Below are 26,556 nucleotides of genomic sequence, written 5' to 3' on the forward strand. Positions count from 1 at the left end.
CACCAAGATGGAAATAAAGAGCTTGCAGTATGCGAGAAACCTGAAACTTAAGGTCACGTCTAGCCTATGTCTGACTAAACAGATCCTCCAATTGTGCTGATGACAGCAAAGAAAGTCTGTTCTGTCTATTGAAAAGAGAAGTGTCAGGAATCTGATTCCTCACTGTCCCTGATCTCCAGCACACACCAAGTCATCCACACATTGTATGTTGTAGGAATCCACCTCCAGAAAAAGGGGAAACCTCCGAGGTTACCGTAACCTCTCCTTCCACCTGAGAAGAACAATCTGAGTCAGAACCCTGCAGTGGCTGAGGGAGTACCGGAAGCTGACACTTACATCTAAAAGCTGTAGTGGACGTCAGAATCTTCTCCAAGGAAGAGGACACCTGAACTAACCCCTGCACTGATTGGGCCAGGTCCCAAGTCCAAGATGACTGGTCAGGAGTAGAAAGAGGGATGTGGAACTGTACAGACAAGTCAAAATAAGGAAAACAACCACCAGATAACAATGACTCCAATACCTCACCACTAATACATGTAGCTAAAGGAGGTGGAGAGAAGTGTTGCTGTGTCTGTTCTGGTGACCTAGATAGGAAGCCCTACCAGGGAGGAGGCGTTGCAGGGATCCCACTTCCCCCCCCCAGGGTGACTGAGGGGGAGGCAATGTAAGACACCCATAGTAAAAAAAAAAAAACCTACGAGATTATTAACATTCGCCAAGCTCCTCACTTCAGAAACACTGGAGTTAGTATGTAACCAATGGAGTATAGAGGGGGAGGAACCGACATTTCAGAACAAAATTTGAAAGTGCAAAAGCTGTAGCGACCACATTCTACACCTCACAGTCTCCAGTGTCCCCCACAGATAAGAGAAATATAGATGCATTATCCTTTCTCAATGTAATACCAACATGCTGTGGACATCCCGCCCTAGAATTGGCAGTACCCCAATACTTTCTGCATTAACAATATTTTACACCAAGGTCACTGCACTAATAATCAAAACTTATACAGTAAGTTATTTATTCTCATTTTCATCTTTCACCTTCCTTCTGTGCTTTTCGCCCATGTATTTTTATCAGGCACAGTTGTTTCTTGTTAAGACCTAATGTCGCCCTGTGCGGACACTGGGAGGTAGAACAAGTTTCTGAATTTAGATTCATCCTTTACTGCCTCAGGTTTTGGATGAACTTACTCTGCCCCCGTCTTATCTCACAATTGTATTTTGAGTTCCCCTCTTAAGGTGAAGGAGGTTTGTGTTGCCAGCGTCTACTCTCCTACAAGTGGTGCTTCAGCGCCAATTGCAGTTGGCGAGGGTCTAATGGCCGAGAACACCAGTGAGAGTGGTCAGTGACGACAGTAGTGACTATAAGAGGAACCCTAAAAGGCATCAGTAAAACCACTGGTGCCAGCGGCACAGAAAGACTATCCTGTTAGTGATATGTAGTGAAAAGCTGAAAGTGGATGTGTGTACATTAAGTTACATGAAGGTAGAAAAGCCCCTTTAAGCACAAAACTCAAACACTAACTTGCTAAAGTGAATATAAATATGAAATTCCGATCAGACTTGGTCACAGTAGTGCTTCATTCTGTAACATCAAGAAACTCTATCCATAACCACCATACAAATCAAGACACAAACATCAAGTTGTCTAATATGATTTAGAATTTATTTAGCAATCTAACTCCGTATATCCATATACACCAGGCTATTCTCAGACAGGAGTTGCTTCTTCCCATTCATTAAATAATTACAGAATTTTGTTCCCGGGGGGAAAGGGAGGAGGATGAGGAATTCAGTCCGGTTGCAACACTTCATCTTTTCAGACCACAAGTTCGTCGCACAGCCTTGACAATACTATGCAAACTCTGGGCATTCATGGTGACTACCACAAGCAGAGTTCTGTATATTATGCGACATACACCGGGATATCCACTTCTCCTCCTGCAACCAATACACAGTGATGAACAGTAATTGAGAAACTAAGAACTAGCGACTGGAAACTCAAGACACCCAAACAGCATCTTGTATCCCTCACTGCCATACGGTAGCCTCCAAGCTCGCTCCTCTGGCAGTCACGGGTCTAAACTTGATTATTTTCCACCCTCCCCACCCCGGACTCTCTGACTCATAATATTTTTTCATTTAGAAAGCGCAATAAATTTTCCAAATCTTTCACTTTTCATCCGGCTACACGAGCCTGCTCCATCTACCTACACTGCCTTCACACCTCAGGAACCCATAGGAAACTGGCGTCATCCACATATGGAGACCTTCCTACGGCCCTTACTCAGTGCATGAGGTTCAGCATGTGCTCTGTGCTGTACCTCGTCACAGGCCTCTTACTTCAGCGTGCTGCTGTGGCCAGGAGCCCCTAAGTTATGGTGCACCCTACTGCTCCACTTGGGCCCGCAAGCCAGCCAAGCACTTGATACTGAATAAAGTATATGGGTTTGTGTTCTCTTTTCACACACATTTCGTGGAAAAAGGGGAGCTTTCATCTCTTGTTGACCGGCCTGGCTGGAAAGTATTCCAGGCTTGCAATTTTTTCACCGCTGTGGGCACGGAATCGAACTACTGAAATGCTATTGGGTAAAGGGGTCTCTTTGGAGGTGGGGGCGAGGTTTTCGGTTGACATGCCAAAGTCTATGCTCTCAGTTCGTGCACCAGGTTTGCTTGCTGTATGCCACAAGACATCTTGGTGTGGTTTGTTCCTGCCTCTGCTGGGTGTAACTGGCAAAGTCTGAAGAGCTCGATGGTCTCTGTCTGTGAGTGGAAACAAGCGAGGATCCCATGGTAGAACAGTCTGCAAAACAAGAAAAAAGTATTAGCACGTTTATGCAGCGTACGCATTATCAGCCTTTAAGTAATGGCAGACTATATTCATAAAGACAACCAGCAGTGGCCACGACAATGAAATACAATTACAGACTATGCCTAAATCGAAGTGCCCGGCGGGAGGGTAGGTAAATATCAGAGCCACAAACCTGTTCCTCTTCATCCGGGACCTCAGGCGTGGAAGATCTAGTATCTTCGCTCCAGGAAAGCACCCTCTGCCGACTGTGGACAGTGCTGTAAGGCTCCGCGTTGTCAGCTGCAGCAGACGATAGGGAGAACGGGACATCATTAAGGCTGTGGCATCCAATGTCTGGAGAGGCTGGCTGGAGAGATCCCTGGCTGTTGGAAGAAGGCTGCGGCGTCCACCGACCATCAGATTTGTTGGAGGATCTGTTGAGACAACATGTTGCATGAATTGTATTGAATGAACCATATAACAGACAAAGGTTCTAGTGAATCCAACAGAAAAAGAATGATGGAAAACAAGCAGAAGCCTTATGTCTTCTATTCTGATACTTTGTGGGCCCTAAGGCAGCTGGCCCCTGCTCACACAGCCATCTTTACTGTGCCAGGCACATGCAGAGAGGTCTATCAGCAACTGCTGCCACACAGCGGCTATATAGACTTTATTATGACCTGTAAGCAAAGACCAAATCGTAACACACACACTTGGTATCACCACACGTTACAAGGTGCAGAGAAAAATAGGGGTATTTTGTAGGTTAAAAACTCGAAAGTAGCTAACGGAGGAATCATAAGAATGTGTATTATATATTTTTGCCTAATTTCTCACAATATAATACCTATAAATTAAAATGTTTACTTAACTATCGTACTAAAAGAAAGTTCTGTCCCATCTAAATAAAATCGTAATAAAGTGAAGTTATTTGCAGCTAAACCGACAGAGGTACATCCCTCAGAGAAAACTGGTAGCATAGGGGTTAAAACTACAGATCACCTCCTAATCCGTTATATTATTACTTGTATGGTGAAGCAAATAATGAACTAAAAACAAACGCCAGACAAATCTGAAGCATCTTATAGATCAGAGAATCTATTATAATGTATTTTCTCCGATGAATGCTGGGTTTTACTAGCCATGAATACAGTTTCCATAGAAGTGACTGTTCACCTTAAGAGTGGAACGGTGAAAGTAATAAAAATCAATAATTTACTTTGCCAAAAGTTGAATTTTGCTAAATTAAAAGCATCCGAGAATGGATCAATATATTTTCTGTAACATTAAATCATCTAAAGTCCAAATTTCTTGGCCAGTCTCCTACAAAGATGGATGATAATCCTGCCTTTAAAGCACTGGGTTAGTAGCAGTGTTGAAAGGTCGTTTCAGGGATTCAGAGGATCTATATCACTGGATTATTAGTGGTTCTACTGCCGGTCTAAGACCCAGTTCTTCTACTAATCATCTCCTCTGAGTTAGGGAAACAGACAACGCTTATGGCATTTAGATGGAGTCATGCTATAATTTTAAGGTCATTTACGACTACATTAAATAAGAGAATCTTTATGGAAAGTGTCTGGAACAGATAAACGTCCTGAAAGTATTATTTCACCAATCCACCTTTACAAAGAGAGGTACTCACAAAACTAAGAAAGCGTCTATTACTGGCAAAATGTAATTAATTAGTTATGATCATCTAAATAATGAGGTATAGTAGGTTTGTTTTTCTGAAAAGCATCCAGAATGTATCTTATGTTATTTATGTTTTTCTAGTAGGATTAGGATTTAATGTTCAGGACGTTGGAAGATGTAAACTGAAATTAAAGAAAAAAGAGTTGTGAGATCCAACCAGGCCAATAGAAGAATTAACAAGTTGTAAATAAATGGTAAATAAATATGCAAATCAAGTCTATAATTTCACAGTGAGGAATAAAAAGAACCACAAATTGAGGGAATATTCTCCAGTTGTCCATTAGTTGATGTCAATGCTCTTTTCCCCCTATATGATTTTTACTATAACATCATAATCTATTTGTAAGATACAGAGACACGAGTCTAATTAGCACAGTAACCGAGGGACAAGGCAGCTATGGAAGTGATTTAATCACTGAAGTGTCTGCATTACACTACGGTCTGTCGAACGGTCATGCTGCAGTTTCTATATGCTTTTATATATGTACCTGCTCCCTCGCCTCTGGGGAACAGCTGAAGTCCAGGAATCCCATCGGGAACGTTCCATCTCCTCATACGCATTGTGACGGCTCAGATATGCTTCATCAGACAGGTCCTCCAGCTATAGAACAGACACGTTAAGACATTAGCAAATAATGAAGCCAATCAGATGTCATGTGACAAACAGAGCTCGTTCCACTGACAGCAGCTCCTCTGGTAGAGGGAGACAAACTAGCAGCAGATTTATTTTTTTTCCCACGTCTATAGTAAGGACCATTATTCATTTGTGTTCAAACTCTACACCACTTGTGTCTAATGCAGGTAACACATTCTTTTATACGTGTAAATATCCACTTGTGGCTGCGGAGCGGCAAATTTAGACTTTGCTTGTTTAATTACAGTGTATTCCTGGCCTGTCACCGAAAGTGTCCATTGAGCTCCATGGTTGCACATTGAGTAGATACCACCTAGAGGTCAACACAAGCGGTTTAATCAGCATTGTGATATATATTTTCTGTTTCTTCCTATGGATCATTCATTCTATAGCCCATTCACGTCCATGGAATTGTGCAATGGATGGGTCATAGATATCAATAGAGTTGCTCAAAACTTGTTCAGTTACTCTCTAGTGATGTGTTATTTGTGGTGGGGCTCAGAGAGCAGGAGTCTCACAGCTTTATTACTAGAGGAGATTCTCCCTTTCACTTCAGTGGTTATCTGCACTCAGGAAACTCCACAATGAATAGTAAAATAAATGGTGCCATTTGCAGTTTTGCCCACATACGTGGTTTGTAATTGACACAAATGCAAAGCCTGCGGGTGACAGGAGCTGTCACAATACTACAGCGCGTATCAGCCACACACCTGTGCTTTCACCGTACGGCCCGGCACACTCTAGATTCCTCTAACTATGTCATATAAGCCATTCACTCAGCACCTAATACAGTAATTGCCAAGAAATGGTCACGTGAGGTCACCGATTAGTCACTCACCTGCGGGTTAACTTCCAGGACAGTTTCTCGCTCTATAGAGTCCAGGACACGCCAGCTGAGGACAAAGGGGGTGAAACAAAGGGTTAATCAACAATCTATACATTATTGTTCTTCATATACAATTCTCACAGAATGGAACATGCTGCCACCATTGTCCCCAGAGGTAGGATGTAACACGTATAGGAAACATGAAGCTCTGACGTGCACAGGATGCAGATACATTAATTAATGGCTCAAACATTAAGGTTATTAAGTGGAAGGAATAGGAGAGCCCGGGTCACTGCTATGATAGTACACATGAGGGGGGTGGGTACCTTGGAGTCAGGATCTCCTTGTACTGAAGTTTCTCCACTCGAGCCACAGCCGCCATAGACATTGGAATGACGATGTTATCGATGTCATAAGAATTTTCAAATCTTTTCCGCTTAAGAGCCTATAAAAGGAGTGAACTGATAAATAACCCTACAGAACAGATGAACATCACAGAAGTCTAGAAAAAAAATCTTCAATGTACGGTATAAATTAGACAAACTGAAAAAAACAGTCAGGATGCTTAATGGGATACATGTATCCATCCATTCTCTGATATAAGATCATCCTTCCAATCATACTGAAGGCTGACACCCATGAGTACCCTATACAAGAAAAATAACCACATTGCACTTGGAATGTGTTTGTGAAACCGTATGGAAATAAAACATTGCAGAAAAGATATTTCCTCAAACATTTTAAAAGGCATTAAATTGTGATTTGCAGCAGAGGGGCAGCCCTGTAGCTATGGACCACCATACTATACTCACCGCTGAGGCACTGTTTTGCTGACTGATGGATGATGCAGAGGGGGTGTCAGTAAGGGAAGTAAGCTGATTGACCGCAGGGCTTGGTCTTGGAGTAAGAGGGGTGGACATGTGTATGCTGGGGCTCAGAACGCCTTTGTATTGCCGGTCATCTCGAAACAGAAACCCTGTTAGACAAAACACATACATGACATATGTACATCCAGTCCAGCAGTAACATGCTACATTGACTTTCCAACAGGGCCACAGTAAAAGGTTACTCTGAAGAGGGTGCAGGTAGGAAGCGCCGCACTTATAGATTGAGCCCTGTATCAGCACGGTGATCAATGTGAATAACCATACTCTGTGTCATCTCAGTGTGAAGGACAATCAATGATTTCATGATATAACACAGATGCAGCAGAACACTTGGGGAAAATTCCGATTCCGCATGAAAAGGGGGAACAGGAAATATACTTAGAAGAAACTCCTTCAGACAAACAATTTATTGTCTTTGACGTGCCCTCTTGCAACCATTACTAAGCACACAGCTGTCTATCCTCCTGTGCCTGTAAAGCCATGTATACAAGTCTTTGAAGCACTATGGTACAATACAAGAGTATTTGAGCCGGCAGCAGAGCCCCCGCCCCCTGCAGGGATTGGCTAAGAAGCCAGGTATTTGTACTGGTTATAAAGGATTAGAAACTGGTACAGAAGATGCAACTCGGATGTAAAGCAGAACACAGGATAAAGTACAATTTACATCAGGAATGGAGGGAAAGACGATGAACAGGACACCTGGGAATACTATACAAGTAGGAAAGATCAGCTGTAAGTCTTTGGGCGCACAGGTTACCTGGTCCCTGGGATCTGTCCCCTCCCTGAACAAACACAAGTTATAATGATGCAGGGTGGACTGCGGAATTAAAGCAAAACTACACAGACATGGTGCAGACGATGTGCAGCATCAGCCCCACAGGGCACCATCCTACCCCTTGTTGGCTACAAAGAAAAAGACTGAGCTGGACGAGAGTGGTGGGAAAATGCCCCAGAACCTAGACCTCTGCTCCTTTGTCCTAACCCTTCTGGTATCTGGGATCTCGATGACACGAGGACATGACTGAAACGCTCAGGATGAAGCACTGTATTTAGTAAAGTTGCAGAAGGGCGCGTGCAAAGATGTATACAGGTGAAAAGCCCCTCAAGAGCCCGTAGGCGGGGGTGGGAGGGGGTAACACTCACCTGAATGATTTGGGGGCGTTCTTCGTAGCTGTGCCTTCATTCTCTCTGCTGCAGAGTCAGGTATTAGTCTAGCGTTTCTCTGCCAGGTCTCCGCGCGATACAGATTTAATCTCTCTTGGTCATTTCTACCATAAGCACAACCTGCTGCAGAATGAAGAAAACATTACTCAGCTCCTTGTGGTGAAACTAAGAACTGCAAGCAAACCGCGTCTTAAAGACAAAGGTTAAGAAAAGAGCCACGCACCATTCTATGCAGTATCCTTGTAATGTATAAAAACTAGAGGATTTTATGGGTAAGTAACCAGTATAAAGTCAGAAAAACAAGCGACACTTAATGGATTTGAAATATCCGTAGACAGAGGCAGCCAGGCAGAGATGTACTTTCCACAAAGCGGGATCCTGCGGCACTTACTGCCTGTGAGGTCCGACGAGGGGCTCGAGCAGTCTCTCCGCACTCGCTCCAGAGGTTTCTTGCTGAGCTGAGAGAGCTTAATAGCCTTGAGTTTGTGAGAGTGTCGGAACTGTCTGTCTTCTTTCAGCAACGCTTCAAAGTGCAAGTTAAGAGGTGTGTCTGTAAAATCCGGGGGCAATGAGAGAAAGCACAGTCAGGAATATTCAGGATACATACATGTAGATTATAATACAAATAAATCTATAGTCAAGGTACGATCTGCCTTCAAGCTGTTATGCATTGGGAGCTACATGATGTTCAGTAGATAGAGTACATAATATACCATATACTCTTACATTGGATCAGCATCCCTGATGACTTACCGTAAGGGAAGGAGAGGATGGGGTGATAGCTTGAATCCATCAGTGCTACACGCTCACTCAGAGTCATAGTGCTGGGGTGTGCGGGCTTCACGTACGTCTTGCACCCACAAAGTATACATGTAGTGGGAGGCTCACAGCCGCATCTTGTAGACAGCTGCTTCTGCGGCTAAACAAGAAAAGGGTTGCTGATTAAATAAATGTAAATAAGAGATTGAGGGGGCAGATGTCAGTATAAGGGCCCATACACTCGCTACCTCATGGAACACTCAGCATGAACAGCTGTTAATGTTTGGTTAGCATCACTCAGCCAGCAGAGCGGATAGTGAGCCCTATGAAGAAAGGGATGACTGTACACAATCATTTACACTGAACGCTGGACACCAACATCTTGTGTTCTGTCCAGCGCTTGTGTCGTATCTGCATGGTCTTAATAGGGGTTTATCAAGCCTATCTGCAATGTACCCCATGGAAAAGATATATGGAGCCCAAGTGCCCCGGGCAGGAAGGTGGGAGCCAAACAGAATTGCTTACAACACAAACTGGATTACAATCTCATTGTAAATAGAGAAAAAAAACCCCACCCCATACACCCCAGGACTGGTAAGCATTATACACTATAATTTGTAGGTGTCTCCCTTGGAGCTGTCACATGCAGCGTGCCCAGGTGCCTGCACCATATTAAGTGCCTCAGTGAGATTCCCCATTTAGCTGTATTATTAGATCACTGGTCACCGGATTTACCTCCTTCATACAGCTTATAAAGCACAGTGCGGCTGGAGAAAATAGCAGCACTTTCTATGATCGTGCAGCACGGTGTTGTAGATGCAGACAGTGTATTTTATGTAAGATTTTGCCATGTTTGAGCAGTCCATTGTGTATCATTGTGAGACAGGATGTCACATGTAGATTAAGTGTTAGTTCTGAGGGGATGGTGTTACATGGACTTCCCTTTAGTACACAGCAGGGGGCCGTCATCCTTTGTCTCCTGTGTGTCTGTTCCTGTCTGTGTCCTGTGGAAGTGTCCCCACAACAAAGTATATAAATGGGTCTTTGTTAAAGGGCAGAGGACTGTAAATTGTATTTCCATCCAATGTTAGATGATGCTAAACATTGAATGTGATATTCTAGTCCAGACTTGGTGGTGCCAGGGTGGATGGGGGCTGGATTATGCTGTCAGTATATAACCAGTGGGGGTAGAGAGGTAACAGAGAGGGTGGCACAGTACGCCTATGCTGTCAGTATATAACTGGTGGGGGCAGAGGGGTAACAGAGAGGGTGGCACAGTACGCCCATGCTGTCAGTATATAACTGGTGGGGGCAGAGGGGTAACAGAGAGGGTGGCACAGTACGCCCATGCTGTCAGTATATAACTGGTGGGGGCAGAGGGGTAACAGAGAGGGTGGCACAGTACGCCCATGCTGTCAGTATATAACTGGTGGGGGCAGAGGGGTAACAGAGAGGGTGGCACAGTACGCCCATGCTGTCAGTATATAACCGGTGGGGGTAGAGGGGTAACAGAGAGGGTGGCACAGTACGCCCATGCTGTCAGTATATAACCGGTGGGGGAAGAGGGGTAACAGAGAGGGTGGCACAGTACGCCCATACTGTCATTAGGTCTCGTTGATCCTAATGACAATCACTCCTTGTACAACACACAGCAGGTTTAATGTCACTTCCAGCAGATGACTAAGAGCAGTTGCTATAATAGGGAACAATGATCAGATAATTGCAATTTACCAGTGGTGTTAAGGGCCATTGCTTACTGCAGCATAACAAACCATAAACAAGTGTATGCAGGACCATAAAGATGTGTGTCAGTGGTATTCCGAGGATTAAGGTCTCCGCTGTGTAACAAAGCACCTGGAATGTAGCACCGTCACCTGACTGGAGTAAACACGCCTAACATATCTGTGTGCAGCACATGGTCCCTTCAGCAATACCAACACTATGAAAGAAGTAGTGTAAGTGCTGTCCCCTGGGGGCCACTGACAGAACATATAAAGGTAATTAGTCACCAGTCATAAGCTGAATATTACACCATACTGCCTGCATGGAATCAAACACCAGAACAGCTTTCATTATAGTTTACACTTAGTGAATGAATGAAACTAATGTTAATAAGTAATTTAGCAGTCCCCGGGGAATGCCAGCCTACAGCATAAAGACTGGTGTTACTGCATAATAGAATACATACATTTAATACACCTGTAGTGAGGAGGTGGCATTACAAAGGAGATATCTCTGTACATAAAGCTAGGAGCTTCTATTCACACATAACTGTACTCTGGTATATCACCGGGATTTCCTTTCAGGTCACATTACTCTAGAATAGGACATTACCTTCCTACTGAGTGAGGACACATCGCTGGATCTAACCAAACGGCGTTTCTTGTGCGTACGTAGGGGTCGTATTCTGGCTGCCATGCAGGTGGAGTCCGTGATCGCTGGTAATGTGGACAGGGCATCCATACGTCGTTTTTTGTCCTCTGGATCCAAATCCTCAGCGGAGCCGTTACAAGACAGACTGGAACGTACACTGCAAAAAGAGCAACAATTGAAGCCGCAGCAGGCGGAGCTAATCTTGTACCAGCAAATACTCCGTTATCAACACTTTCACAAACGCTAACCACGTGCAGCATACCTGAAAAGCTGGATAATGAGTAATGTTGAATAGGGTCACTACACTCAATATTCCCATGATGCTGTATGAGGACTTGTTCTGTAGACAAGGTTATATTCAGTTGTGCTATGATTGGTGCCTAACCTGCTCCCACACAACCACCCCACAACCCTTAGGCTCTCTAAGTCCCGGAACAGACAAGCAACTGCCAAGTTCAAAATTACGGAGACGTTACTGTGACGTCTATATATACACACAGCAAATTTGCAAACAGGCGCCAATCATCTGTCAGTTCAACAAAAAATATAAAATCAAAAAAGTCCAGAAAAAATATATATAAAAATGTAGAGGAAGTTCTATGTTCCAAAAGACAGTTATGGAATCTTCTGATCAAGTCGAGTGTATATATATATATATTTGATAGGGATTGGTGTTTCCTATATAGTTTGCTACAGGCTGCCTTTTGGATTTGATACATTGCTTTGCGCCGTGGACTTAGTCATTTTTGATTTGTTGTTACTGTGACGTCTGTCCAGACCAAACCTTTACAGAGTCCCCCAACGACCTCTCCTAAAATCACCGGTGGGGATGCAGCTGGATGAGCTGGTCAGCAGGTAAATAAATGCCACTATATAACAAGATATCACTAGACATACAGAGGGTACAGGGACCTTTACTGTACTAGGCCTCACAGACCAAGTAAGTCTCCCAGCCCCATGCATGCTAAAGTATGAGACAGATTCAGTGTTGCTACATCCATAAAAATGGTGACAGTATCTTTTTACCCTGATTTTTCAATGAAGGGGCAAAGAGGGTACACCTAATTTCTGCACATTAGACATCATCATCAGCATTGACACTGAAGTATTGTGTGCTGTATCCTGCCAGCTGAACGGCTAAATCCCCGGGAGCAGAGCCCCAATCGTTGGACACTAATGAGGAGCCAGAGTCTTGTCTCTTAATCCCTAATGCTAGGGTCACTGTACTGTAAGTGAACACTTTATTATTGGGATCAGCAAGGTGGGGTTAGTTGGGGTAACTTACCTGACTATGTATTGATACTGCCAGGTGGCCACTGCTTAGTTATCTTACTATGCCTTTTGGGCAAGTGGTTTTGAACGTATGCAGCACCACACATAGTATAATGCCTTGGAGATAATAAAGCTTTTTGGACATTTTCTACATTAATGAATTGGTCCAAATCTGCCCTTTTGCTGTTAGACCCTTTATCTGAGAACCAATACATGAAAGAAGTGGAGAATTTTTGGTAACTAGATGTTGCGGTGTCATAAGAAGTCGCCAAATTAAACTGGGTCCCAGGATTTTACTTCATTACGCATAAATTACAGACATGGTGAAAGTTGTCAGTGGTCAAACTACTATAACATCGATACCAATGCCTGAATATCTATACTTACTGCCTATGTTGTGTCAGTACAGATACTCACTGCTTGGTTCTCTAGTCAGAGGGCTAATTAGGATAGGAATACCGGCCAGGCTGACACTAAGAATGGTGCTGATAGGACCAGAGACTCATTTCTGACCCTATCCAATGCAATATTTATACACACAGAGGTGCAGCACGGGATGCTGGAGGCCTGTATTACGTACACAAATATATTACATAGAATATATTACACCTCCAGAACCTATACAAGGCCGGCTTTAGAGACGCCCAAGATGCTAAAATCTGAATCCCAGGCAGGCTGGATATTATAATAGTGAAAACCTTTGAAATTGTGATTTGGGAGCTCCTATTTTTGGCATGGAAAAAAAATAAACATAAAAAAAACAAAAAAACAAAAGCAATCGCCTAGTTTGCAGAGACCCACAGACCCTCAATAAGCAGCATTATAAAACTAATAGTTATAAGCACCTAATGCACAATGCCATTTGGGCACCAATATCGGGTACCATTATCTCTGACCTCACTTGTTAACTGAAGGAACATAACGTCTTGATTTAACGTATACCCAGGAAGCAGTCACCATGACATAATTCATCACTAAACATTCAGTAATTGTGCCCAGGTCTTGTTCTGTTGGGAAGATCATATTAACAGACAATCCTTTCTTTATGTCTGATAGGATTCCACAGATTTACGTTCATATAAGCTTTCAAAATTGTGTAAAGCAAATAAACTTCTATTCAGATGCATCTAGCGACTGGTAAGATTATCAGTCTCTAAAATTTTCTTAGCAGTTCTTTCTATAGAGCAGGTCACACTGAAGCCTCTGGTATATCTCCACAGTGCAGAACTTGTTACACCTCACAGTCCATGTAATCACCACGTACAGTTACAGGGGAGCAGGCACCAGCACGTGATCTTTGGAGAGGTTTAAAGGTGCAGACAAGGATGGCACATCAAGTCTGAATATGTCAGGCTCAGGTACTAAACCAACACTCGTTATACAACTATTACACAGTCATTCACCTCACTCAACCTGGGTGCAGGACCTGGAATCAGCAGGTAAAGGCTGGACAGCTGCTATAGAAGAGAAGACAGATTGTACCCTAGGACGCAGTCATATGTCTCACTGGCCACAACCTCTAATTACCCGCATGTTCCCATGATATGGTGGAAAATGCCATTTTAAGCAGGTCTTTTGCTCCCGAGATACCAATGTTTGTTTGGTAATCTGCCACCTCTGCCTCATTATGAATGCTAGAGGGCCGTGACACTGTACTATCTATACTGGGAATTTAACAAGAGTTCAACCACTCTTCTGTAGAAACACTGCACGGGGCAAAAAGAGGGGATTCTCTGCGCTGAACAGCTCCCCATATTAAAATTAATGCTAGGACTGTGATTAACTCTTTAATGGAGCTGCTCACACAGGTCAGGTAGCATTAATGCTAGTAGCACCTAGTTACTACATTAAGGGGCAGATTCTTTAGAACAACGCGAGATAATAGATGAGCATTATTACAGTTAGTACGTTAATTTCAACGATGATTTTTGCTCGCAGTTCTGAGTCGCGAGTAAAAATCTGCATTAAAATTACCGTACTAACGGTAACAATGGCGCATCGGGTTTTTCTAAAGAACGCAAGGGAATTAAATCTGGCCCTAAATGTCAATTTCTTCTGTAACAGACAGTCCCATGAGCAGAAGTTACTAAGTAACTATCATCCTTGAGCCCAACTAAAATGAAAAGATGAAGAGCACAATAGTAATTACACATCGCACCTTCCACACTGGACAGAACACTCTATAATTATATGCAAATGGCACAAGTCAGCTCCAAATCTGGGTCATGCTCGTTCCCAGGTGGAACGAGGCAGAGACGTGATGTGGCCACAAACACGACGTATTATATATATTACGCTCTCTCCTGTGCAGAATATTTGTGTTCTTGCTTTCAGCTTTTCCTCACACAGGACAAATTCTCACATGAAAGCAGCCGTACAGGTTAAACCGGTCGAGGGTAAGAAGCATAAAGGAATACCCAGCGAGCACAACAGTCTGTCTATTATGTAAGTAACCCTAATCTAGTACGATGTCAGCGCCAGTGTCTGTGGGGGGCGCTGCTCACGGATGGCACAAGCTCCTCTGGAACCTCACAGATTACAGTCATCATTCTGTATTAGGGAAATGGGAGCATTAGACAGGCAGAAAGCAGCGGGTCAGACAGTGAGAAATGATGCATCAGACCTTATAATGCATTGCAGAATAAAGGTTCCACAGAACCTCATTACTAGAACTGTTCATTACTAGGATAATTATAACCAACATATGTTTTTCCTGTTACAATATAAGAAAATGCTGTACTCAGAAGCTGGTAAAACATTTTATTGCAGTGCTCCCATGTTTACAGGGGTAAAAAACACAAAACTCCCAGGACACACTTCTTTAAAATCTACAGACACGAGATATCACTGTGATAAACACTGACAGCAAATTAGAATGAAATTACTTGTGATTCATTTTCTAAAAAGATGCAAAATATAAACAGGTAAAGACTACCACTCATTGGTATAGCTTAAATAGCTGACAAGAGTACATCTTATTTATTGTAGTGACTTGTGCTGTAAAGTGGAATAGACTGAAATATGGCAGCTAGCAGAGGACAACATTTGAATAATATTCTGTGCCAATAATGCTGTACAGATAAAATAAGTTGCATAGAGCAGTCTCTACAACAAACATTTCATCTAAGTTACGTAGCACCCAAGGACTGGTGGTGGTGATAGTGGGGGTAGAATATACTCTGACGGTGGCATCAACCAGACTGTATGTAAGGGACTAGTTGGTGCAGTGAGCACTACAGACAAGGCAGCTTCTCCAGACTTACACATAAGTGAAGGGAAAGGCCGATCTCCTCAATTGCTAAGTGAGGATATGTAAAGACAAGATGTGCCAAGACACGAGCTATTACCTAGCTCCCACCCACGTTACAGAACCTGAAAACACTAACCAATTTAAGTATCCGTTGACTTGACGAGATGTTTTTTGGGATCCAGGGGATGCAGACACTGGTGTGGCGGGTGGATTTTGACACGCAACATTATCAACAGACTGTGTAAGGCGGGAACACTATAAGAAAAAAAGTAAACATTACATAATGCAACATGAAATGTGATGAACAGAAATAAATTCAGTTCCCTTACAACCCAATAAGCACCCTGCACGGTTCCAGCAGTTAGACCTATGATGAAGGCCAGGACACCTTCTAGGCTCTCCTTTACTAATACATTAAACATGAATACAGAGTAGACATCTCTGTAATAGTCTGTGAACTGAAGGACAGTTTGCGGACAACATGCGTCCAACTACCAGAAGTAAAACAACTGTGTGAGAAGCATCAACGACTGCTGGAACCAAACCACCATCCTAAGAAGTTAGTACAACTGTATAACATGTAGCTGGTGGTGCTCCCTCCACCTTACTCTACAGTCTTTCAACAGGCACTAACCCGAAAGAGGACTGCATAACTGTACCCAGCACAGGGGAGGGTGTGTGTTTTAGGTTAAGAACAAACGTTGGGCGTTGTCTGCTCTAATATTTCCAGGCCTGGACTCTCCCTCAACAACTTCACACAGCCGTCGTCATTAGGACACCCTGAAGCTATTATATAGTAAGAGAACAGAATATTGCTGTAGCTTCTAGCTCTGTCCTAGAACAAGAATAATCTTACATCATTAGACCACTATGAAGCGAGTACACCGACATGGGGTTAGCAGACTGATGCTCTCTGGGTCCACCTGAGTTCAGGACATACTAACTCACAATGTTTAATGGACAAACCACATTTGCTTTCCAAATACCATCTACAGTAACTACAGGAAAACCTTATTTCCATCAAATCACAAAGGTTTTTCCCTTAAACTTTGGGATTTCTATAGCGATATCCCCTTTGTAGTTGCTCCATCATCTGTTCTCCTCCTGTCCCATTAGATTCTAGTCTCACAGAATTACATAGGTGGGTAACAACCTGACAATTAGGGGTCAATGACCTGAGAACTCCACATTGTTTTATATGGTTTATACAGTTTAAAGACCCCTGATAAAAACCAAAACAAAACAATCCAGTCCCTTGAGGCTCTGATACAATGATACGTTCGTAGCGCTCTCCACAATAGACCAACTAAACAAGAACACTTGTTACAAAATTGCAACCCAGTCTACTCCCCATTATAATCTAGAGGCTGTGATCTCACCAGAATTATGGAGCCTGTTAGGCAGATCCACCACACAGTGACAGCATTTTGACAACCCTTATGCCAGACCCAGGGCGAGCTGTGTGCCATAAATTGCAGGTATTAGGGCACATGCTGGGATCGGCCACAGGGTGCTCCGGCTCACTCACAAACAAGTAATTTCCCTATTTATCATTAGAAATGTTTGAAGTTTGTGAATTAAAAAGTAGAAATAGAATGGGAACCACTGAGCGACCTCTTATTTAGGCATCTGTCTATCTTCATATAAGTTGGAATGCTTCTTGCCATTATAATTGATATGTATGAACAAGTCTCACACCAGCTTTAACTACCTTAGGACAACATTATATGTTAGAGTCCCTTTAACTTTGGAAAGGAGAGTTCCCTGTATATTTCATCCAGACGTTATACAGCCAGGAGGCCAAACACAGTCCCCAAGAGCTACCAATGGGTCATGTTTTCAGGATTTGTCTCTAGAAAGACTTGGGATAGTTAGGACCCAGAATAATAGATTAACTCACCTGTGAATGGTTAAGGCAATACGGAGAACATGACCTGTTGGCAGCTCTTGGGCACCTCTGCTGTAGGGGAAGCCTATTTTTTATGGTCATTTGATCCATTGGGGGTCTATATACTTTCTACTAACTTCCAGCATTGGTTGCAGGCTGGAAAAACCCTCTACATATCTTTTCAATAATAAAAGGTGTGAGCCATTAGATGCCACATTGTCGGCTTTCAGAGAAGAGACACAATGACCAACCAATGGTAGATCTCCGGTTACAACGCAGTGACATCTTATCCAGCTCTGCCCCCTCCCTTCATTTACTCTGCATCATACCCAAGGCTGCATGTAGTAAGATGTTCAGTGTGCCTGACATACATTATGTTTTGGTGCAGAATTAGCTCTGATTTACTAAGCAACAAAGCCCACTGCAGCCTCACAGATCTTCAATGGTGATCTATCAAGTTGACCACATGCAGTAAAACTGGACAAGATTTGGCTGCTTCTCTCAGATCAAGTGATGTGATCACTTCTAGTGCCCAAAGGGCCTGTAGATGGCAGCATGCTGGCAGATTGTCATATTCTGACCACATCAACCGTCAGACTGAGACGATGATTAGATCGGGAAGTCACACACACATCTATGCCTGACAAATATGTACATTCATTATAAACAGCAGCAGCATGAATACTAATTGATCGCTGCATTAAAAGATAAGTATTCCTTGGCCCTGTCATTGGCTACAACATCCCAGACCAAGTGTATTACATACAGCTGTAGGCAAAAGAGTGGGCGCCCCAGGTCAAACTGTATGTTTACTGAATCTCTAAATAAGCATTGGGGAGCAGCAAAGTAATATGGTCTGATTGGAAAGAATGGATTCAGTTAGTTACTAACAAGCCCTAGAATATTATGTCTCAGGGTGGGGGAAGAATTGAAGCTGTAGAGATTGGATATTTCAGCAGCACAGTGACCCAAAACTGAACTGAAAACCAACCCTGACGTACTTACAGGAATGAGAGATTAAAGTTCTAGAATAGATTTCACAGTCTCGAAACCTGGAAATTATTGGAACCCTGTGGAGAGGAAGACTTAATATTGCTGAGCTGAGGAATTCAGCAAGGAAGGGCGGGGAAACAATTCCTAAGCAACACTGTAATGACTCTTAAACGGCCACAAGGAAGGAGGCTGTGATTTCTGCCAAAGCAGCGAGATGTGGCTCATACATTCAGCAAACAACATTGTAAAAACACATAAAGTCAGCGCAACAATAACACTGCGAATATCAATATGGTAGAGATTTCCCAGTCTGTAACAATTCTAATACAAACAACATCCCAGCAAGGTCAGTGTCACATATAGAAGTCCTGAACTGCCCTGTTCACCTATTACATCAAGCATGGCTGCAAGAGAAGACCTCATTGATAGAGGTGATTGTTGTGGGCCCATTTAGCAGGGGCCACAGTGTAAGCTGATATGAGTATGGAACTCTAAGGGAAAACCCAAAGGAAAGAGTGAGGATGAGTAACACAAAGCAAAACAGGTGAGAAACCGCTTCACACTAGATTCAGCAGCTAGATTAATGAAATAAAAAATACGACTGCCAAAGAACAGAACATCCCAGTCCTGCTGCAGTACATGTGCCAGTCATCACGCCTAGCAATGCAAGATGGTAATGCCAGTGATGCAAAGAGCACAGGCAGCGGAGGACGCAATATGATCAGAAAGATTATCCTTCACCGTGTTCAACAGGTATGGGGCCAACCTGAAGAACTCTGCTGTCCAGCATGATTATCTCTAACCAGTGATTTGGGAATGCTGCGGGGGAGGGGGGGGGGCATGGTCAAGACTGGGGGACAAAATTATCCACCTAGGAGTCAACTGAGTGACTGTTGTAAAAGAACGACGCCGCATCCCCCTGCACATTGTCAGACATCAACAGCACAGGCCGACCATGAGGTCCGCTACCGGTTTGTCATATTACAGTTTGTATCCTGCACAGGTTACGTTACCTTGTTTTCACTTGTTCAGTAAAACGCACAAATTGATTTACATACAACTGTATAGTTTAATATATAGTTTCAAAACCAAGAACTCTCTCCATAACAAGTGGAACTGGTCCGTTATAAACACATCAGCTGGAATAACAGATACAGCATTTAATCCAACACTAGAGGCTGTAGAGCCGCCCTCTGCAGGCAAAAATTATCTAATTTAAAATGCAATCATTTGGATGCAAAATGTCAGTGAAAACAAAATTACATGCAGAAAGCCTTTTTGAAAATCAAAATTACAAAATAACGAGGAAGGAAATGAAAGATTGTGGAAAAGTTCTGTCACAAGAACACATCCTAGTGCAGAAGAAGACTTTGAAACTGAGCAGAATTTAGACAACAACTTTCTACCCACATGTGAAGATTGTTAGAGGTATGTTCTAAGGAGAGGAAGCCAAGAATAATCCAGTCATGGTCAGGAAAGAAGATTCACTAGCCTCAAAATAATGCTGAAAATATACAAAATCACAGGTGGAGAAGGAAAAAAACCCCAAACTCTTTATTGCTGCATACAAAGAATTGGAGCTGTAACACACACTGTCTGTCATCTGGAGTAAAGTGCTTAGGTCATTGTAGGCTGCTCTCTGCTATCCCTGGAATCTGTCTCTTTACTGGCTCCGATGGTTCCCAACTCTCTCAATGAGGGAATAAAACAGGCGGACAGTAATTATATAAAAGTGGAAAGTCCTGCCTGTGACTGCCTGCACACAGGTGTCTATGGACACGCTGACCGTACACTTGGAAGATGCTGCATTTATTTGTAATATTCCCTGCACTATAAATCTTGTCCATCTTCTCTATTGTGGATCTTCCTACAAAAGCTCTGGTGTCTTCCATGTAAGCAATCTCATCATCATCGTTTATTACTAAGACGGCCACAACTTCTGCAGCACTGGACAGTCATCATACAAAACAAAGATACAAGTAAACATTAACAATTAAACACTAAAGCTAAACATGGGAATGCCACTGCAAATACAATAAAAGGACAATCAAACCAGACATGCAAATCAAAAATAAACCAAAGTGGGAACATTCCAGATAGACAAGAGACAGAGGGTAGAGGAGACCCTGCTCGTTGGAACTTACAATCTGGAGGAAAACAGAGCAAGATACAAGCATTTCTATACTAACATAACTATATAAATTCTACCAGCACAGGTTTCTGAATTTCCACTCTATATGTAGATGTCAAAGACTTCAGCCTCAACATCTGTATCGTCTACATCATCACAAACAAACCACACAAAAAACAAAGTGTAAGGATAAATATTGTTGCAAATACTCTAAAATCACATCGGCTTTTGTTACTGGTGACCTGTTAACTCGGGTTTAAGGGTTTCAACAAATCGCCCAACACAAACATTCTAAGGTGTCCAAAACAAGTCGTGTTACCTCTCCAAAAATTGCAAATTCAATTAGTTATTTAGTAAACATGATAATTGAACAAGTTTCTGACCTGTTTCTCTACACTTTGCAGAGAAGGGGTGGGAGTGCTAGACGTGGCTTCACGTGGATTGTCCCCTGATGGGGCGTTTACGGCAGAAGGCAACCGGCTGCCTCTTGAATTCAGTCCTGCTGAGGGTCCGGCTAGCTGTCGCGTTGTGTCTTCACACTGCGGAGAGTCCCCAAGCACAACACTTCCCTGTAACAAAGGGCAAGGACATAATATCACAAGTCGTCATCTTTTCCCCCCAAAAGTCAACAAACCTAATTTTCCAAACCCAATTAAATTATTTCCTTTATGAAGGAGATTACCCACTTGTGAACCCTATTGTAGTCCCCAAAACAGTATCCCATATTGAAGATGTGGGGTAACAAGTTACATACAATGGTAATGTCCCAATGCTGCTGCTACTCAGAAAACCCCTTTCCCCAACTCTATTCCACGTCACTAGCGAGTTATTATCATGCTACATTTATCTACATTATAATGCATCTGCTATTTCATGCCCAGTTTGATATCTAGTCTAAGCCTTTTCATAGCAATTTGCTCTCCTGTTCTGTGGTAAGGCCATTTACAAGGTCAGGAATATACATGAAATAGGACAGGGTCCAATACTCATTCCCATGGTACACAACTAATAAATGCAACGTAATAACATTACAATACAATAAAAAGGTATAGACAGTCTCTCAACTAAATGATAGATGATAATATCAATGAGTTACGTTACTGGTAGATCTCTGTGTTCTACTAGTGTTTATCCTCCCGTTAGTTGTATGCGATTTTTAATTATTTGATTTCCCACCTATACCAGGTGAGTTTATTAGCAAGTAAACACTTATACTACCCTCAGGGTCCTTTCCAGGCTGTCTTATTGTGCTAGAAATAATATATGTATCTATATCCCTTCACATATATGACTGTCTCCATCACCTGTCTGTCTCCCACCAGCCTGCACTTGTTAAAGCTGCGCTGCCAGCAGGACTATCCAGCAAGCTGCGTCCTGAGGTCTGTGATACCTTGAGGTAGATGATCACTGAATATATTGGAGTAGGAGAACCAATGGAAAACTGCAATCAGTGACATTGTGGCTTCCAATTGGTCCACCCATTCACAGCACACTTCTGACAGTGGTCAATGAGTAGTTAAAATACAACGTACTGATCTCAGCCCAGGCTGGAGACCAGTATATAAAACAGAATATCAGTAAGGAACACAGAGCCCCATTCTGGTGGACAATACCCCACACACAGCCCATGTCTGCAGCTCCTCAGCTTGTGCTCTGTGTATTGTAGCACCCATTCAGCACATACACACCATGAAGATGGAACAGTTCTTGGGAACCTTTTCCTGGAAGTAGGATGGGTGGAGATTTGAATATAAATCTCCCAGCCCAGACTCCATAGACCCAAAGAGGAGAGGGGCTGACCCACACCCTCCTAGCCCTGGCAGTGTGTAGACAAGGAGGGAATGCCCCCGGCCACTGACCATGGTCCAATGTGATTCATACGAGACAAAAAGGAACATGGACTGATTAAAGGTACAGGGGGCTGGATTCCCCCGTGGTTGTTATGCTGTAAATAAGGAGGAGAGTCTCCTGCTGGGTATAACATTTGGTAGACTGCAGTGGGCGTTGTGTGTAGCAGCTTCTGTTAGAGCCATTCCTGAACACACAATCACTAATACTCAGATCGGGCACGGTTCCTGCGAGATGACTCCAATCCTTTCTTACTCCTGTGGCCTACAGGTAACGCGCTCTTCCGTTCCCCGGTAGTCTCAAGTCACTCTGCCGGCTACCCACCAATCCTGATACAAAGTAAGCGTTCAGGAGGAAGCAGCCACGGCCATCAGCAAAGAGGTGCTGCAGCAGTTATACACCACCCAGAAGCAGGCAGTGAAGGAGCATGATGATGGCAGTGACTATTCTATTATAACTGTGGGCACCACAGGGGTGCACAGTAGACACTTTGTGGACAAGAGTTTATTTTGAGGCATTAAAAACTGCTTGAGGAAGAGAACAGGACTTAAGTCTAACACAGCTCACACAACTCCAGACACTTAAGCCTTATCCATTACAATTGATGCATTTTGCATGAGCCTTACTGCTGCCTGCAGACGAAGCTTCACAGCATATAAGGCATCAGACTGTCAGTGTTCACAATACACGCTGTGTGGTAACAATGCACAACAGGACAATCCAGTTCCAGCTGTACAGAAATGTGGCCCCCACACAAACCACATTTTACCACCGATATCTGGCACAATGCTTAGGTGTATTATTATAGTTTACAATATTACACACTAGCAGCTGATGTAAATAATAGATGGAGGGAAGGTGTTCCAGCAGATTTATTACAATAAGGGTTTTACTTAGGCCGCATGGTTAACGTTCATTGTCAGAACTGCCTGATACTACTGCAGCCCTGGGGGCTACATGCTCATCTATCTATAGACCTGCAAAATAATATCTCATACCTGTAAGTGGAGCTTATTAAGTACAAACAGGGCAATTTCATATGAGCTGTCTGGGTCAGGCTTTTATTCCAGACTGTAGATGATTGAAATGGAACTTTTACATATTAATGTTTATGGAGATTAAAATGTGCCAAGAAATCCTGTTGGAAGCGACATGCATTGAATCATGAAGGAGGCACAGGATCTGCCAGGAACATATACTCTACATTAGATGAGGAACCAGAGATTGCTGCTGAATCATGATGTAATCCCACCTCATCCTCAGGGAGACTGGTTACTATAACCTGGGCAGACATCGCTCAGTGTTTAGATTGAAGACACATGTACATATGTAATCAAACCACAGGATGAACACGCACATTCCTCCTGTTTGATAGAATTGTTACTAAGCTGTGCCAGCCACGGGGGGTGACTGTATTACCTGGGTACATAGAAATACCTTTCACCTCTTGTTTTATTATTGCAGAGTATACTGGCACAATGTTAGTTTATGCTGCTAATGACCAGAGCCTTCATATTAGCACTATGTACAAATCCTCCTGAAATCAGTGGAGCCAGCGAGCAGCAGCCCTTACCTTGGTACAACGGATTTGTTTGTAGATCTCAGTCTGTTGCCTTATCCGAAACTCTAGGTCAGAAACCTGAGCCTGTAACCAGGTCCAGCGACAGATAATGGCAGCTCGCTCCACTGCCCACCTCCACTCTGCATGCTGATCAGACCTGCCGAGAAACACATCCTTATATTACCATCCTTGTACCTTACACAGAGTCTGCACAGATGGCACAAAGCACTGGGGAGAATTCTGCTAAGCTTAGAGGATAGGGGATTACCATGGGGGGGTCAGTGATGATACTACTAAACCATACTATACCCCAACATGGAGATAATCACGCTGTGACCTATGGGCATCAGAAACAACTGCAGTCTAACAAGAGGCCAATGAGCATCTCTTCCCTTCAGTTCATTACAAAACACCTCCATTATTCAGATCAGTAATATAAAAGCCTTTTTATACAAGAATGGAAAATAGCGACTTCCTCTGTAAAACCTTAGGAATGAAATCATCTGATCTAAACTCAGACCCCTTTTCATTTATAATGTACTATTTCTTAACTCAGTTAAATGGATTTCACTCTTATTATATGTATAATAATGTTATATTAGAGATAAGTTTGATCATTACAGATACACCAGTTAGCAACAGAGGCCATTCCTGCAGCCCTCTATGAAACGGACACACATACAGAGCAGCCTGGACTACGTTAGAGTTACACATGATTGTGGTGCTCTCCCAGAATGCAGACGATTATACTGCAGCACCATTCATAGACTGCTTGTCAATTACTTCCAGAGCTTTTACAGAAAAGAGAGATATTTAAATATACAACAGCTTTTCATAACTGAAATGTCCACAATGTACTGGGCCATATGCCTTCTGTGTGAGCTGCATTATCCATTGCCCCATACTACAGAGCTGTAACTGTTATATCTATAGGTCATTGGCTCCTTGGTATAACCCTTACTAAAGCCAGAGACTCTAGGCAAACAGTAATAGCCAAAAACTATTCGGCAGGAAAATACTGGTCTTACAAACCATCACATCGTCCATCACTGGATAACTACTCTGGTTAATGCCAGAAATGTTGTCTGAAGCACTAGTTGTCCCACACAATAAGTGAGAGGTGAAATTACTGGAGAGTAGAAACCACTCCAGACTCTTTCCAGGAAACAGAAGTAAACAGACATAATAATCCTTTCACACTTCCAGCTTCTCCTCACTCCCCGATCAGAAAGAAAGCCTAGTGGGAGCCTTTAGCAGTAAGACGAGCAGCGTCTATACCTAGTCAGTGCAGACTACGCATATATCCTTCTATTTCCCATTGGTATACTCCAGCAGATGGAGATGAAAAGCTGCAATACTGAGCCACACTTTGTATAAGAGTAACTGTGTCACAATATGTCACAGGAACAGAAACCTCAGAGAAGCCGCTTAAGCATAATAAACCTGTAGCACATTGTCTGCAGACTGCAGTACAATACAGTGACCACTGAAGATGTCAGAGGACTTACCCCTGTAATCAGACAATACAAGATGACACATACTGGGGAGCTTTAGGGCCTCACACATGTAGGGACACATGGAGGGATATAGGCGACCAGCAGTACCAGCTACAATGCATGAATTTTGTTGGTGCAGGCATTTTACATTCAGTGATAAATACAGATGGCGACAACGCAACGAGCCACCATACTAGTGTTTATGTGGCAGCTGCTGAGATGTAGGTTCAGCATCCTGATAGCAAAAATACAGAGAGGCCCCCAGCACCCGAGTCACTGGAAGACTAATCAAACTGAGTAAATTATACAGGAATGTAGTAATCCTCTTAATGTGTATCTGCATGGTCACAGGCCTCCATGATATATACAATATACTGTCTGATGTAGACTACGGTGATAGATCAGACTATCCAGTATCCTATGTTTAGTACAATGTAGTAATTGTACAGTAGTTAAGTTCTAAAGAAACAATTGTCACATATTCCCTTGCGAAAGTCCCGGCCTTAGGATGAAACGTGTTGGGGACATTATAACAGTATATGGGCAAACTCTGAATTAGGGACACTGTTTATTGATATCCGAAACTATATAGTGAGCGGCAGGACCAGAGGATGGCTGAGGGATAGCTGAAATCCGGCAGACGCTGAGTAAGTTTCTGGGCTCCTGTGAAAATACAGGGTTTTACCATATATACAATAGCGCAGCCGACTTAAGCACAAGTTTAGTAAATCATTGTCAGTATTCCACTATATGTTCCCCCCATTTCTGGCTTTCATGGTATGCTCCTATAACATATTGCGACAGGATGGACTACCTATGTCACGTCTGTTGTTGCTGGGGACTGGCTGGGCTTACTGTGCTACAGTTCCCTTTATTTATCCCAAATGCGCCCTCTAACCGCAGTAGGAGGGGCTTAAGCTTCTGCCACCACTGGACTCCTTACTGGCATCCAGAACCGGGTTCCTTCTGGGTAGCGGTCACTGCCA

The 26,556-nt window shown here is 43.1% G+C and overlaps 1 protein-coding gene across 1 annotated transcript in view; it reads right to left on the minus strand.

Annotated features, from left to right (window-relative positions):
- Positions 1 to 1,646: 1,646 nt before the first annotated feature.
- LOC142159375 (KAT8 regulatory NSL complex subunit 1-like) overlaps positions 1,647 to 26,556 on the minus strand; it is a 46,766-nt gene continuing 21,856 nt past the window's right edge. Inside the window, exons 2-14 of the mRNA XM_075214201.1 lie at positions 24,087 to 24,231; positions 21,049 to 21,234; positions 15,790 to 15,908; positions 11,093 to 11,288; positions 8,753 to 8,918; positions 8,391 to 8,549; positions 7,979 to 8,122; positions 6,761 to 6,924; positions 6,275 to 6,393; positions 5,961 to 6,015; positions 4,977 to 5,089; positions 2,987 to 3,227; positions 1,647 to 2,805 (exon numbers count right to left, since the gene is read on the minus strand). Coding sequence (XP_075070302.1) covers positions 2,497 to 2,805; positions 2,987 to 3,227; positions 4,977 to 5,089; positions 5,961 to 6,015; positions 6,275 to 6,393; positions 6,761 to 6,924; positions 7,979 to 8,122; positions 8,391 to 8,549; positions 8,753 to 8,918; positions 11,093 to 11,288; positions 15,790 to 15,908; positions 21,049 to 21,234; positions 24,087 to 24,231 — 2,116 coding nt within the window. The 3' untranslated portion in view covers positions 1,647 to 2,496. The remainder of the gene's footprint in view (positions 2,806 to 2,986; positions 3,228 to 4,976; positions 5,090 to 5,960; positions 6,016 to 6,274; positions 6,394 to 6,760; positions 6,925 to 7,978; positions 8,123 to 8,390; positions 8,550 to 8,752; positions 8,919 to 11,092; positions 11,289 to 15,789; positions 15,909 to 21,048; positions 21,235 to 24,086; positions 24,232 to 26,556) is intronic.

This window comes from Mixophyes fleayi, chromosome 5 (genome assembly GCF_038048845.1).
Source record: "Mixophyes fleayi isolate aMixFle1 chromosome 5, aMixFle1.hap1, whole genome shotgun sequence".
Classification (NCBI taxonomy): domain Eukaryota; kingdom Metazoa; phylum Chordata; class Amphibia; order Anura; family Limnodynastidae; genus Mixophyes; species Mixophyes fleayi.